At 42.4% G+C, this 15,345-nt stretch overlaps 1 protein-coding gene across 1 annotated transcript in view; it reads left to right on the forward strand.

Annotated features, from left to right (window-relative positions):
* The window catches only part of LOC132403626 (uncharacterized), a 32,798-nt gene extending 23,619 nt beyond the window's left edge, over positions 1–9,179 (forward strand). The window contains exons 3-5 of the mRNA XM_059987095.1: positions 331–428; positions 524–697; positions 8,475–9,179. Of these exons, the coding sequence (XP_059843078.1) occupies positions 331–428; positions 524–697; positions 8,475–9,179 (977 nt within the window). The remainder of the gene's footprint in view (positions 1–330; positions 429–523; positions 698–8,474) is intronic.
* Positions 9,180–15,345: the final 6,166 nt, after the last annotated feature.

Genomic DNA, 15,345 nt, shown 5'->3' on the forward strand with positions numbered 1-15,345 from the left:
TCATGGTTGGTGTAGACATGACGTACCTGTGAGCCTTTTCCTGTTATGCACTTTTCTGTTCTATAACAGAAAACAACCCAGAGCTCCTTCAAATCACCCCAGGACACACTCCAGTTAAAATGAAAGTATGTGTTTTGTAATTATTGGAAAATCTGTTCCTTTCTTCACTCACATTTCTGGTTGTCTCTTTACCAAACAAATCTATTGAAACATTTTATTTTATCTAAGCAAATAATTTTAATGAAGGCACTGTTCAAGACATTGCGGTTAGTGTATATTTAATACATTAAACAAATTCTGTGGTAATTCCAACAAAATGTTCTGTTACAGGAGATGATGACCCGAACGTTTACAGAGTGGAAATGTCCTGTGGACACGCTGTGGATCCCATTTCACTCACGGAATGGTGTCGGATCCGTATCAGCGAGGTGGATATCACAAACAATCCTTTCTGTTATATCTCATGCTCAATCCACTTTATAAATTGGAATGCTTTACAATATTTGTTCAATGTCTATTTCAGGGTCATTTCAAATTCCACTGCCCTGCAGTAATAGATGGGATAAATGAAGGCTGTGGAAAGGAATGGTCCTACATGGAGGTGTGCAGACACGCATTGCTCTCTGTTGAGGAACGACAGGATTTTGAAGAGAAGCTTGCCACTCTTGCCGCTTCAAGCTACTGTGAATTCAAACAGGTAAAGAGGACTGGCATCTAACTAACTGCTAATAAATAGGGGTCATTACTGGGTTTGTGAAAGCTGTGAAGTTTGGGATGGTGTGAGAGTCTGAAGAAATGAGGTAATATTCAGGGGAGTTGATAGGCAATGTTTTAAAAAGGACCACTATACAACAGAAATTTCAGCATAGTAAGCCAGGATTCTCATAAGGGTTTCCCAGAGACTATAACAATGAACAGGTTAACTGATCATTTTTCTGCAAAGAGAACTAAGAGATTACCTGATCAAAGGGTTTAAAATTATAAGGAGATTTGAAATGATCAATCTAGAGAAGAAATTTTCACTTGTGGAAGAATACAATTTTAGATACCTTAATACAGAGCTTTCATGCAGAAATCCTATCAGGAATCCAGGAGAGACTAGAAAAAATACATACTAACTGAGAACAGTTGCAAAGGAGAGGAAGGTGAATGACTGCATGAAGATGTAAAGATACACTAAGGGCCTGACATGAAATAAACTGACAATGAATATGTGAAAATGAATAATCAGTCTTATTGAGGTCGCATGATAGTGCAGTGGTTAGCACAACACTTTACAGTACAGGTGACCTTGGTTCAATTGAGAGCTAGGTAATGTTAGAGAACTAGAAGATTATAGGGCTAACAGGAAGGAGCTTAAGAAGGGAATTAGGAGAGCCAGAAGGGGCCATGAGAAGGCCTTGCTGGGCAGGATTAAGGAAAACCCCAAGGCACTCTACAAGTTTGTGAAGAGCAAGAGGATAAGATGTGAAAGAATACGACCTAGCAAGTGTGACAGTGGGAAAGTGTGTATGGAACCGGAGGAAATAGCAAAGGCACTTAATGAATACTTTACTTCAGTATTCAATATGGAAAGGATCTTGGTGATTGTGGTGATGATCTGCAGCAGACTGAAAAGCTTGAACATGTAGATATTAAGAAAGAGGATATGGTGGAGCTTTTGGAAAGCATTAAGTTGGATAAGTCACTGGGACCGAATGAGATGTACACCAGGCTACTATGGGAGGCAAGGGAGGAGATTGCTGAGCCTCTGACGATGATCTTTGCATCATCTATGGGCAAAGGAGAGGTTCTGGAGAATTGGAGGGTTGTGGATGTTGTTCCCTTATTCAAGAAATTGAGTAGAGATAGCCCAGAAAACTTTAGCCCAGTGAGTCTTACCTCAGTGTTTGGTAAGTTGATGAAAATTTTAGGCCAGTCAGTCTTAATTCTTTGGTTGGTAAGTTGATGAGATGATCCTGAGAGGCAGGATTTATGAACATTTGGGGAGGTATAATATGATTAGGAATAGTCAGCATGGCTTTGTGTAAAAACAGGTCGTGCCTTACGAGCCTGATTGAATATTTTGAGGATGTGACCAAACACATTGACAAAGGAAGAGCAGTAGATATAGTGTATATGGATTTCAGCAAGGCATTTGATAAGTTACCCCATACAAGGCTTATTGAGAAAGTAAGGTAGGGGATGGGATCCAAGGGGACATTGTTTTATGGATCTAGAGCTGGCTTACCCACAGAAGACAAAGAGTGGTCGTAGACGGGTCATATTCTGCATGGAGGTCAGTGTCCAGTGCTGTATCTCAGTGATCTGTTCTGGGATCCTTACTGTTTGTGATTTTTATAAACGACCTGGATGAAGAAGTGGAGGGATGTGTTAGTATATTTGCTGATGACACAAAGGTTGGAGGTGTTGTGGATAGTGTGGAGGGCAGTCAGAGATTACAGCAGGACATTGATAGGATATAAAACTGGGCTGAGAAGTGGCAGATGGAGTTCAACCCAGATAAGTGTCAAGTGGTTCATTTCGGTAGGTTAAATATGATGGCAGAATATAGTGTTAATGGTAAGACTCTTGGCAGTGTGGAGGATCAGAGGGATCTTGGGATATGAGTTCATAGGACGCACAAAGCAGCTGCACAAGTTGACTCTGTGATTAGGAAGATGTACGGTGTATTGGCCTTCATCAGTCGTGGAATTGAATTTAGCAGCCAAGAGGTATGTTGCAGCTATATAGGACCCTGGTCAGATCCCACTTGGAGTACTGTGCTCAGTTCTTGTCACTTCACTACAGGAAGCATGTTGAAGCCATAGAAAAGGTGCAGAGGAGATTTACAAGGATATTGGCTGGATTGGGGAGCATGCCTTATGAGAGTAGGTTGTGTGAACTCGGCCTTTTCTCCTTGGAGCAACGGAGGATGAGGGGTGACCTGATAGAGGTGTATAAGATGATGAGAGTCATTGACTGTGTGGATAGTCAGAGGCTTTTTCCCAGGGCTGAAATGGCTGCCATAAGAGGAGATGTCAGAGGTTTTTATCTGCAATTTGAGAAAGATAAGGGCAGCTCGGAGGTGTCAGTGTTGCAGTTGAACAGGGGAAACTATGGAGCCATGAGGGAGGAGCTGGCCAAAGTTGACTGGATGGATAGCCTAGCAGAAAAGATGGTGGAACAGCAATGGCAGGTATTCTTGGGAATAATGCATAAGGTGCAAAATCAGTTCATCACCCAGAGAAGGAAGAATTCAAAGGGGGGAAAGGGGCCACAGTGGTTGACAAAGTAAGTCAGAGATTGCATAGCATTAAAAAAAAGGATGTATGACAGAGCTAAGGTGAGTGGGAGGACAGATAATTGGGAAGTTTTTAAGGAAAAACAGAACTTAACTAAAAAGACAATACAGGGAGCAAAAATGAGGTACGAATTCAAGCCAGCCAGGAATATAAAGGAAGATAACAAAAGCTTCTTTAGGTATGTGAAGAGAAAGAAGATAGTTAAGAACAATGTTGGGCCCTTGAAGAATGAATTGGGTGAAATTGTTATGGGAAACAGAGAAATGGCAGAAGAATTTAATGAGTACTTTAGATCTGTTTTCACTAAGCAATCTCCCAGATGTATGGATGGGCCAAGTACATAGGGTAACAGAAGAAATGAAACAGATTGACATTAGGAAGGAACCAGTGATGAGAAGACTGATGGGACTGAAGGCTGACAAATCCCCAGGTCCAGATGGTCTGCACCCTAGGGTACTAAAGGAGGTGGCCCTGGAAATTGCGGATGCATTGGTAATCATTTTCCAATGTTCCTTAGATTCAGGATCAGTTCCTGAGGATTGGAGAATGGCTAATGTTATGCCACTTTTTAAGAAAGGAGGGAGGGAGAAAACAGAGAACTATCGACCTGTCAGCCTGACATCGGTGGTGGGGAAGATGCTAGAGTCCATTATTAAGGATGAAATAGTGGCATATCTAGATAGCAGTGATAGGATTGGGCTGAGCCAGCATGAATTTTCCAAGGGTAAATCATGCTTGACTAATCTGTTGGAGTTTTTCGAGGATGTAACCAGGAAGTTAGACGGGGGAGATCCAGTGGATGTAGTGTACCTTGATTTTCAGAAGGCATTTGATAAGGTCCCACATAGGAGATTGGTGGGTAAAATCAAAGCTCAGGGCATCAGGGGGAAGACATTGACGTGGATAGAAAACTGGTTAGCAGATAGAAAACAAAGGGCAGCAGTGAATGGGTGTTTCTCGGAATGGCAGGTGGTGACTAGTGGGGTGCCACAGGGCTCGGTATTGGGACCACAGCCGTTTACAATTTACGTCAACGATTTGGATGAAGGCATTGAAAATAACATCAGCAAATTTGCTGATGATACTAAGCTGCGGGGCAGTGTGACATGTGATGAGGATGTTAGGAGAATTCAGGGTGACTTGGATAGGCTGGGTGAGTGGGCAGATACTTGGCAGATGATGTTTAATGTGAATAAGTGTGAGGTTATCCACTTTGGGAGTAAGAACAGGAAGGCAGATTATTATCTGAATGGTGTAGAGTTAAGTGAGGGAGAAATACAAAGAGATCTCGGAGTCCTTGTTCACCGGTCATTGAAGGTGAATGAGCAAGTGCAGCAGGCAGTGAAAAAGGCTAATGGAATGTTGGCCTTTATTACAAAGGGAATTGAGCACAAGAGGAAGGAAATCCTCTTGCATTTGTACAGAGCCCTGGTGAGACCACACCTGGAGTATTGTGTACAGTTTTGGTCTCCAGGGTTAAGGAAGGACATCCTGCTGTAGAAGAAGTGCAGCGTAGATTCACGAGGTTAATTCCTGGGATGTCTGGGCTGTCTTACACAGAGAGGTTAGAGAGACTGGGCTTGTAGACGCTGGAATTAAGGAGATTGAGAGGGGATCTGATTGAAACATACAAGGTTATTAAGGGATTGGTCAGGAAATATGTTCCAGATGCTGGGAGAGTCCAGTGCCAGAGGGCATGGTTTGAGAATAAGGGGTAGGTCATTTAGGACAGAGTTAAGGAAAAACTTCTTCTCCCAGAGAGTTGTGGGTGTTTGGAATGTACTGCCTCGGAAGGTAGTGGAGGCCAATTCTCTAGATGCTTTCAAGAAGGAGCTAGATAGGTATCTCATGGATAGAGGAATCAAGGGATATGGGGACAAGGCAGGAACTGGGTATTGATAGTAGTTGATCAGCCATGATCTCAAAATGGTGGTGCAGGCTCAAAGGGCTGAATGGTCTACTTCTGCACCTATTGTCTATTGTCTATTGTAAGTTCTTTACTCAGAGAGTGGTGAGTGTGTGGTATTGGCTGCCGGCAATGGTGGTGGAGGCAGATATGGTAGGGTCTTTTAAGAGACTTTTGGAAAGGTACATGCTTAGAAAAATAGAGGGCTGTGGGTATGCCTAGTAATTTCTAAGGTAGGGACATGTTCGGCACAACTTTGTGGGATGTAGGGCCTGTATTGTGCTGCAGGTTTTCTATGTTTCTATGTCTGTGTTTCCGGCTGAGGCTCTTCTTCAGGATTGGAAAGGAAGGGGGAAGCAACCAGAAAAAAAAAACATGGAGGGAGTGAAAGGAGGACTAGCTAGAAGAAGATAGGTGAACTCAGATGGGTGGAAAAGGTAAAGAGCTGGAGAAGAAGGACTTTCCCATCAAACACATAGACAAGTAGTTTTTGGACTGTTGTACAAAACTATGTGGAAGGTCCTCTCCCTTGCAGAGGTCAGGAGGCAGGACCTAACCCTGGTTCATCAAAAAATTGTATCCAACATCATCACTCACCTCATCAATTCTGGAAAACTCGAAGTTCCCTTACTCTGCTCTGATCATTTCTAGCCCCCACCCAAAATCCACAAATCTGAGTGTCTGAAGTAAGCCTATTGTCTCTGCCTGCTCCAGCCCCACAGAACTCATATACGCACACCTCGACTCCATTCTATCCCACTTGGTTTGGTCTCATCCCAACTACCTCTGCAACACTTCACATGCTCTTGGTCTCTTCAACAGCTTTCTATTCCCTTGCCCCGCCCACCTTATTTTCACCATGGATGTCTATACACCCTACCCCCCCATCAAGAAGCCTTAAATATTTCTGCAAAAAAAGACCCAACCAGTTCCCCCCTACCACTACACTCACCCTAAACAATTTCTTCTTTGTCTCCACTCAATCTTTCCAAACTCAAGGGGTAGCTATGGGCAACTGCATGCCTCCCAGCTATGCCTGGCTTTTCAATCCCAATGTAGAATACTCCATGTTCCTAGCCCTCCCTAGTAACGTTCCTCAACTCTTCCTGCAATACTTTGATGACTGCATTGGTGTGTCAAGGTCCAGTCGTTTAACTCCTTGTTTCAGGTAATTTCCTTTTCTCCATGTTTTTCCTGGCTCCTTGATTAGGGCACCTGCCCTTCATCCAAACTGGCAGGATAAAAACCCTGGCTTACAGCTACTCGGGGCTGGTTCGTCACTGTAACCTGTGCAGCTGTTTTCGTCCTGGGGCAGCTGGGAATCGTGGACTTCAAGTTGCATTGGTGCCTGTGGATGCCTAGTGAATTCAGTTGTTTTCGTGTCCAGCTGAGTTGCTGTCCGTTTTGCTGCTACACCGAGCTAGGATGCAAACTCTGTCCTTTTCATGTTCGACTGAGATTTGTTGGCCGACTGTCGCCACTTTGAGCAACTGCAAATAAAGGACTGTCTTCCGAGCCACCACAAATAAGGAACTGTCTTCAGAGTTTCTCAGTGTTAAAATACGTTTTGTCTGTTGTTTGTTTTTGTCGTCTCGTGTCCAGCTGAGCATTGCTGGCTGTTTTGCCGCTGCTCCGAGCCAGGATGCGAGTGGTTTGTTGTTGTTTGTTTTGTTGAGTTTGTGTTCCATTCCCATTCAAGGCTTCTTATCCAGTCCAAGTCCAGGCTCTGGTTCCAGTCAAGTCAAGTTCAGTCTAGATCCAGGCTCCGAGTCCAAGTTCAGTCCAGGTCCTGGCTCCGAGTTTCAAGTCAAGTCCAAGTCTTGGTTCTGAGTTCCTAATCAAGTCCAAGTCCCATCTCTATGTCTCAAATCTAGTCCAAGTCCATCTCCATACCTGTGTCCTGCACTTGGGTCCACTCCAGCCACTCCGTACATCATGGTTCTCCTTCTGCCGCCCATGCTAAGCTTGTCAATTTCATCAACTTTTCCTCCAATTTCCAGCCTGCCCTTAAATTCATGTGGTCCATTGCTGAGCCTTACCTGGTAATGCTCCCCAACTCTTCCTGCGATACTTTGACAACAGCATTGGTGCTGCTTCTCGCACCCTTGCTGACCTTGTCAATCTCATCAACTTTGCCTCCAGCTTCCAACCTGCCCTTAAATTCACTCGGTCCTTTTCTGACACCTCTGTCCTTTCTTGATCTCTCTTTCTCCATCCCTGGAAAGAAGCTACCTACTCACAACCTTTATAAACCTACCAGTTCCCACAGCTATCTTGACTATACCTCTTCTCACCCTGTCTCCCCATCTCATTATTTCCATTAGGGAGATACAAGAGCCTAACGGCACACACTCAATGATTCAGGATCAGCTTCTTGCCCTCTGCTGTTAAATTTCTCAATGAAGATTGAACCCATGAACTCTCCCTCACTACTTTTTCATTTTCATTTTTACACTTCTTACTTAATTTAACTATTTCAGATTCAGATTCAGATTCAGTTTATTGTCATTGATAAACCATAAATACAATGCAGTTAAAAAATAAAACAATGTTCTCCGGAATGATATCATGAAAAAGCAGAAAACAGACCACACAAGAAAAACCATATAACGTTTGGTAATCCCCAATCCAGAGTCCAGAGAGGCTGCTGTGTATCGTTATCACACTACCATCTTAGCACGTTCCCCGGAAAGGAACTACTTAATGTAATTCATGGTTTTCTCTCTGTTATTATTTATTGCATGCTACTGCTGCTGCAAGGACTACAAATTCTACAACATATGCCAGCGATATTCACCCTGATTCTGATTCTGAAATGAGATCAGTTTAGATGGACGGCTCAGTTTGCACGGAGCAGTTGGACCAAAGGGCCAGCTCACGTGCTGTTTGAATCTATGACCCTATGTCTCACAGATATGATTCTGCTGTAAATCAATGAAAGAGGAAACACAGTGATTGTGGTATAAACCCATATGACCAAGAAATATGACCCATATGTCCAGAAATCTCTCAATGTATTTAGTACTTAGCAACTTGCTTAAATATAACAGCTACGGGGGGGGGGGGGATGGGGACATAGATATTGTTTCTGCGACAATCATTTCATGTCTAAATTACAGCAAACTTTTGATTTCTGTGGAACATCAAAATTTATCAATACAGGAGATGCCATAACATTAATTTTGAAGAAGCACATTTAAAAGCTAAGACTGCATTATTATATACAGTGTATTATCAGAAGCGTATGTTCTTAATTATTAATTTCATCAACTGTCTTTGTTTAGTGTCCTAGGTGTGAGAGTTACGTGGAACGGAAAGATGAGATGAACATGTCAGTGACTTGTTCAGTCTGCACAGCCAACGATGGAATCCCTTTTGAATTTTGCTGGCAATGTATGAAGGAGTGGAAAGGCCCAGCTCCGCAATCTGATAAATGTGATAATGAAGGATGCATTAATATCCAGCTGGAAACCTTGAGGAACTGTGACACAAAAACTTTACCTTACAGCAATATTCAAAATTGTCCAAAGATCCGTGCTTGTCCCACTTGTGGGTTGCTTATAGAACATAAAGATATGTGCAAATATGTCATTTGCATCAGATGCCATGTGGAATTTTGCTTTGCCTGCCTTAGCACAAAGGCAATTTGCAGTGAATCATCTGAGTATTCTCTTCATTGTGCTATACCTGTAGCCCCAAGGCAAACAAGTATTCCAGTGTGGAATCGTACTCAAGTTCAGATCTCCAATTCCACTTCAGATTCCTATTCATTTGGCAGTACAAGTCCCACTCCAAGTCCCACCCCAAGTCCAAGTCCCACTCCAATTCCCACCCCAAATCCCTCTCCAAGTCCAAGTCCCACTCCCACCCCAAGTCCCGCTCCAAATCATATTCAGAATCCTATACAAAATCCCACTCGAAATCGTATTCAGAATTTCTTTTCAAATTTTAATAGGCTTTCCAAGTATAGGTGTTGCACAATTCTATAAGTAAACAATCCAGATCAGAGATTGCAGAAGGACAAAAAGTGCAGAACAGTCAGTTAAACATTGGTAGAGTGTGTTATGCAATTTGCTTGATCCTTTGTTCTCCTGTTACATTGCTTCATTCATTGTTCTGATGGTGATCTGATCTGAGAATCCATAAGTAGAATAAATAATTGTCATTTCATCTTCCATAAAACATCCAGCCCTGGTTTAAAGTGGATTAATGCATTATGTGTATATAGAGTTTAAGTGCACAATAATCATGTCTCTTCATTTCTGCAACATTCTGTGTATAATGTGGTGAAAACATAATTGATTGTCTTTGCACTTACTGTGTTCTTCTGCATGTTCTTCCCAGTCATTGACTTGGTCGACCTCCTTGCTTTATTAAGATTAAAAGTATAAACATGTGAAGTGCATCAATATTCAAATATCCAAAAATAGGCTGGTGCATTAAGTAGTGTATCATCTTGAGCTGTAATATCATTAAAATATATTCAAATATTTTAAAATCTCTTGTAAAATAAAATTTATGTGGACAGAATTGTGCAAAAAGCAATTTGGCGCGAGTATATTTAAATTAATAAATGGAAACAGGAACAAAAGTTTTTTGTTCAAATCACACAATACAGCCCAAACCTTTTGACATGTTGCCCACTCACACCCATCAGATGTTTACGCCATAATAAAGTACTTGTAATGAGTCTTTATAATTTAAAATATTCACTATTCAGAAAAAATGTTGGTTACTCACTGAGAAACACACCATCACAGGAGACAGAGAGCTTATCCTTCAGTGGTGGATACAGTCTTCAGGCATAGGTTGAAGACGTGAAGGGAAAAATCTAACAGACACCTGAAGAGCAACTTCTTCATGCAGAAGGAGGTGAGTGTATGAAACCTGTTGCCAGAGAAATTACTTGATGAATGAGTTGGGTGAAAGGGCCTGTTCCTATGCTGAATTACTCTATCACTCCGTGACTGTTGCCATTCACAGTGGATTAAAAATGTACTGTATGCATTTAAGTATGCTGCTCATGTATTTAGTAATTCTATACACTAAAATCACCTTACAATAATACAATTAGCAGATAATAAGTGTACCAGAGGATAGCTTATAGTTATTATTAAAGCCCATATCACTACTAAGATATATCTAAGAGCTGTATCTAATATTTACATCATTTTAATCAGTGGTGAACCTGATGTTAACCTGCTACCCATAAAGTTGGATGGTTAACATTTGTAATGAGAGCATTCCCACTTCCTTCTGCTAAACTGCTCACAGCAAAATGCCTTCATCTCTCTCTCCAGTCATTGCACCAGAACTTTTGCTGGCCATCTGACATGTCCATCAGCAGTGTTCTGCAGAGATCAGAAGGCCGGAAGACCAGCCTACAAGATGTATGTGTAAACTTGCTGAGAAACGTTGGGTGTGGTGCATTGCCAATATTTGTACTTGACTTCTCTACTTCACAGCTTGCTCTTGTTGTAGCTCCATTGAGTCGGCTGACGTTTAATGCACAGACATCAGACAGGGTGAATGGGGGATCCAGGGGGAGAGGGAATCAGAGCTCGGCAAACCCAGACAGAGTCTCTATACTGCAATTGCGGTAAGCCGTCTTTACTCCTGCACTCATATTATTTCTCAACAAAGCTCAACGTTTGTCTTCCTAAGTAGAGTTTAGGGGGACGATGCGCCTAATGGTGACTCCTTTGGTTCCATCTTCAGAACCTGCTGTATTTCTATTTTTGATATCTCTTTTCTTTTTCCTTTACAAATTTCTTTTAAAAGACCCTCACCGAGAGTTACATGCTGACTCCAGTTCTTTGCGGAACCGGGACCCATCCTTAGGGCCTCATGACCAGCTGTTTTTCGATATGCCAAGGATGCAGACTGGAAGACTAGAGCACCTTCAGTGTGGCAGATTTCCGTAGCTCTGGATGCGGGCAGACTCAAGGCCGGTGCCGCTGCCTGATGCATTGTGGGAGAGGGAAGATCAAAAGTAGTGAGCTGGCTGCTGGCTGTCTGCCCAGAGACCCTAGTTCTTTGGGTACAGAGCTCAGAAAATGCAACACAACTGGCTTTTAACACCATAAATCAGCAAGTTGCTTTGTTATGCTTCTCCTCTCACTGTTTTCCCAAATGAAGGAGAGAGAGAGCCTGCAGTATGTTGAATTACCAGGCATATGAGTCGTCTTTGGGGTATTGCAAGTCTATTGCAAGTCTATTGGGGTATTGCAAGGGTATTGATGCTTTGCTTCACATTTGAGTTCTTGGTGGGGTGTACTGGTAGGGGGAAGTCGTTGATTTGCTGCTGCTTATGCATGGGGGAGGGAGCTGGGGGGGCTCTGGGGTTCTAACATTTCACTGTTATTCATTCTTTGTGGTACTCCTCTTTTTGTGGATGTTTGCGAAGAAAAAGAACTTCAAGATGTATATTGTATATATTTCTCTGACATTAAATGTACCTATTGAAACCTATTAATTACTTGTTTCACCTGCACTTTGGCTTTGATTGACTTCAGTGTGAGAACCCCTGGGATCCTTTGAACATCAACATTATTCAATCTCTCAACATTTCAAACACTCTACTTTTCTGTATTGTGCTACATTCCTGAGCCCTCAGTCAGTTTGTCTTCAATCCACTGAAACACCTTTTCATCCTCCTTCAGATTCTTCATCCAACCCAGTTACGTCTTGTCAGCAAACCAAGAAATACAACATTTGATCCTCTCAGTCAAAATGTTGCTGTAGTTCCTGAAAGGTTGAATGCCAAGTGCTGATCCCTGCTGTAACCGATCAGACACAGCCTGATGACCTGAGTGGGACATTCATTCCTACTCTTCGGTTTCTGTCCAATTACCAGTTCCCAATTCATGTCAGAGTATTACACCTCACTCCAACCGTTTTAACAAGGTCTTCAATGGGACTTATTGAAAGCCTCCGAAAAGTCAAACCATGATGTCTGCTGGATCCCCATTATCTATTCTCTAGTCAGATCCTCAAAAACTCTACTAAAATTATGAAATATGACACCTTATTTATAAATCTCCTCAATCCTATTATTTTGTTGTTATCTTATTTCATCTTTCATTGTAGGTCCCCGTATTTTCCTTGTTCATCAGGCTGTCAGATTGGTATCAAATGTGTTCCTGAGTTGATACATGTTTGACCGCAGGAGCAGTGCTGTAATACACTAGGATTGCTTAAGGGGCATAAAGCAACCAACCATTGAATTGGGGGATTTTTTATAATGATGAACCTCAATCTCTTGATAGCCCAGCCAAATCCACCATCAAACTCTGGCTTCTCTTTTATTCCTTTATAAAATAGTATGATTGCATTTCCAAACCTCTAATTTTCAACCTACTTCTACGAGAATTTTAAATTCACTCTTTATTGGGTGTTAATTGAGGTTCTCCCTCACTGCCCACTCTTTGCTGCTCTGACTCACCCAGACTCACCAGCATAGCCACAAATGCCTCACCCACCTACTATATCCCTCACCTGGTCTCACCTCTCACCTACCAGCTTGTGATCCCCCCATCTCTCATTCTGGTTTCATTTCCCTTCCTTTCCAACCCTGAACTTGAGTACATTGACAGTTTACTCCCTCCCTCCAATGCTGATTTCCTTCAGCATTTTGTGTGTGTGTTCAAGATTTCATGCATTTGCAGAATCTCTTGTGCTTATACCACAAGAGATTCCAGCTTTGACCAGAAGACCACAAGTTAAAGGAGCAGAAATGGGCCATTCAGCCCATCAAGTCAGCTTCACCATTTCATCATGGCTGATCCCACTCAACCCCATACACCTTCCTCCTTGTCATAACCTTTGATGTTCTGACCAATCAGGAAACTATCAACTTTGGCTCTAAATATACCTATGGACATGGCCTCCATAGCTGTCTGTGGCAGAGCATTCCACAGGTTCACTTTTTTAAGGCATCCGTTAGTCTCATGAGACCATGGATTTGCACCTTGGAAGGTTTTTCCAGGGCGCAGGACTGGGCAGGGTTGTATGCGAGACCAGTAGTTGCCCAAGCTGCAAGCCTTTCCCTCTCCACGCCACCGATGTTGTCCAGGGAAAGGGCACTAGGACCCACGCAGCTTGGCACTGGTGTCGTCACAGAGCAATGTGTTTTTAAGTGCCTTGCTCAAGGACACAATCACGTTGCCTCAGCTGAGGCTCGAACCAGTGACCTTCAGGTTACTAGTCCGACACCTTGTCCACTAGGCTACGTGCCAACACAACAGGTTCACTACTATCTGGCTAAAAAAAATTCCTCCTTACCTCTGTTCTAGAACGTCACCCCTCAATTTTAAGGCTGTGCCCTCGACTTCTAGACGCCCCCATCATAGGAAAGGGCCTCTCTACATTCACCTTATCCAGTCCTTTCAACATTTGGTGGGTTTCAATGAGATCCCCCCTACATTTTTCTAAGTTCCAGTGAGTACAGGCACAAAGCTGCCAAACACTCCTCAGATCTTAACCCCTTCATTCCTGGAGTCATCCTAGTGAATTTCCTTTGATCGGTCTCCAATGACTTCACATCCTTTCTGAGGCATGGGACCCAAAACTTTTGACATTACTCCAAGTGTGGCCTGACTAATGTCTTACAAAGCCTCAGTCTTATCTACTTGTTTTTATATTTTATTCACCTTGAAATGAATGACAGCATTGCATTTGCCTTCTTTACCACAGATTCAATATACAAATTAACCTTCAGGGAGTCCTACACGAGGACTCCCAACTCCCTTTGCACCTCTGATGTTTGAATTTTCTCCCCATTTAGATAATAGTCTGCACTTTTGTTCCTTTTACCAAAATCATTATTATACATTTCTAAACACTGTATTCAATCGGCCATTATTTTTCCCATTCTTCCAGCTTGTCTCAGTTCTTCTGCAATCACATTGCTTCTTCAGAACTTCTTGACCCTGTACCTATCTTCATATCATCTGCATAGCCATCAACTCCATTATCCAAATCACTAACAAATAATGCAAAAAGTAGTAGACCCAACACTGACCTCTGAGAAACACTACCAGTCACTGGCAGCCAACAAGAATAGGCCCTCTTTATTCCCTATCACTGCCTCCTACCTACCAACCATTCCTCTATCCATGCCAGTATCTTTCCTCTAATGCCATGGAATTTTACCTTGTTAAGCAGCCTCATGTGCGGCACATTATCAAATGTCTTCTGAAAATCCAAGTAAATGACATCCACTACCTCCTTTGTCCACCATGCTTTTTACTTACTCAAAGAACTCCAAAAGATATATCAGGCAAAATTTCCCTTTACAGAAACTTCGGCTGATTTTGGCTTAGACTATCATTAGTCTCCAAGTACCTCAAAACCTCATCCTTAATAGTGAAGTCCAACAATTTCCCAACCACTAATGTTAGGCTAACTAGCCTATAATTTCTTTTCTTTTGCCTTCCTCCCCTTCTAATGTGTGGAGTAACAATTGCAATTTTTCTTTACTCTGGAACCATGCCAGAATTGAGTGATTCTTGAAAGATCATAAACAATGTATCTGCTATCTCTTCAGCAACCACTTTCAGAACTCTGGGATGTAGTCTATATGGTCCAGGTGAATTATCCACCTTAAGGCCTTACAGCTTGCCTAGCACTTTTTCCTTTGTAATAACAATGCACTCACTCCTGCTCCCTGATACTCACGGACCTCTGCCACACTGCTAGTGTCTTCCACAGTGAAGACTGATGCAAAGTACTTATTAAGTTTATCCAGATTTCTTTGTCCCTCATTACTACCTCCCAAGCATCATTTTCCAGTGGTCCAATATCAACTCTCACCTCCCTTTATTCTTTATATAACTGAAAAAATGTTTAGTGTCCTGCTTTATATTATTGGCTAGCTTGTTCTAATATTCCCTCTTTTCCCTTCTTATGGCTTTTTAGTTGCCTTTCATTGGATTAAAAAAACTTACCAATCATCCAACTTCCCACTCACTTTGGCTACATTATATGCCCTTTCCTTGGCTTTTTTGCAGTCCTTAACTTCCGCTGATAGCCACAGTTCTCTGTCTACCCTGCCCATTTGAGAACTTCTCCTTCTGTAGGACGTATCTTGCCTGCACCTTGTGAACTATTCCAAGAAACTGAAGCATCTTTGCTCTGCCGTCATCCCTGCCTGTA

The sequence above is a fragment of the Hypanus sabinus genome, chromosome 2 (assembly GCF_030144855.1).
Source record: "Hypanus sabinus isolate sHypSab1 chromosome 2, sHypSab1.hap1, whole genome shotgun sequence".
In the NCBI taxonomy this organism is placed as follows: Eukaryota; Metazoa; Chordata; class Chondrichthyes; order Myliobatiformes; family Dasyatidae; genus Hypanus; species Hypanus sabinus.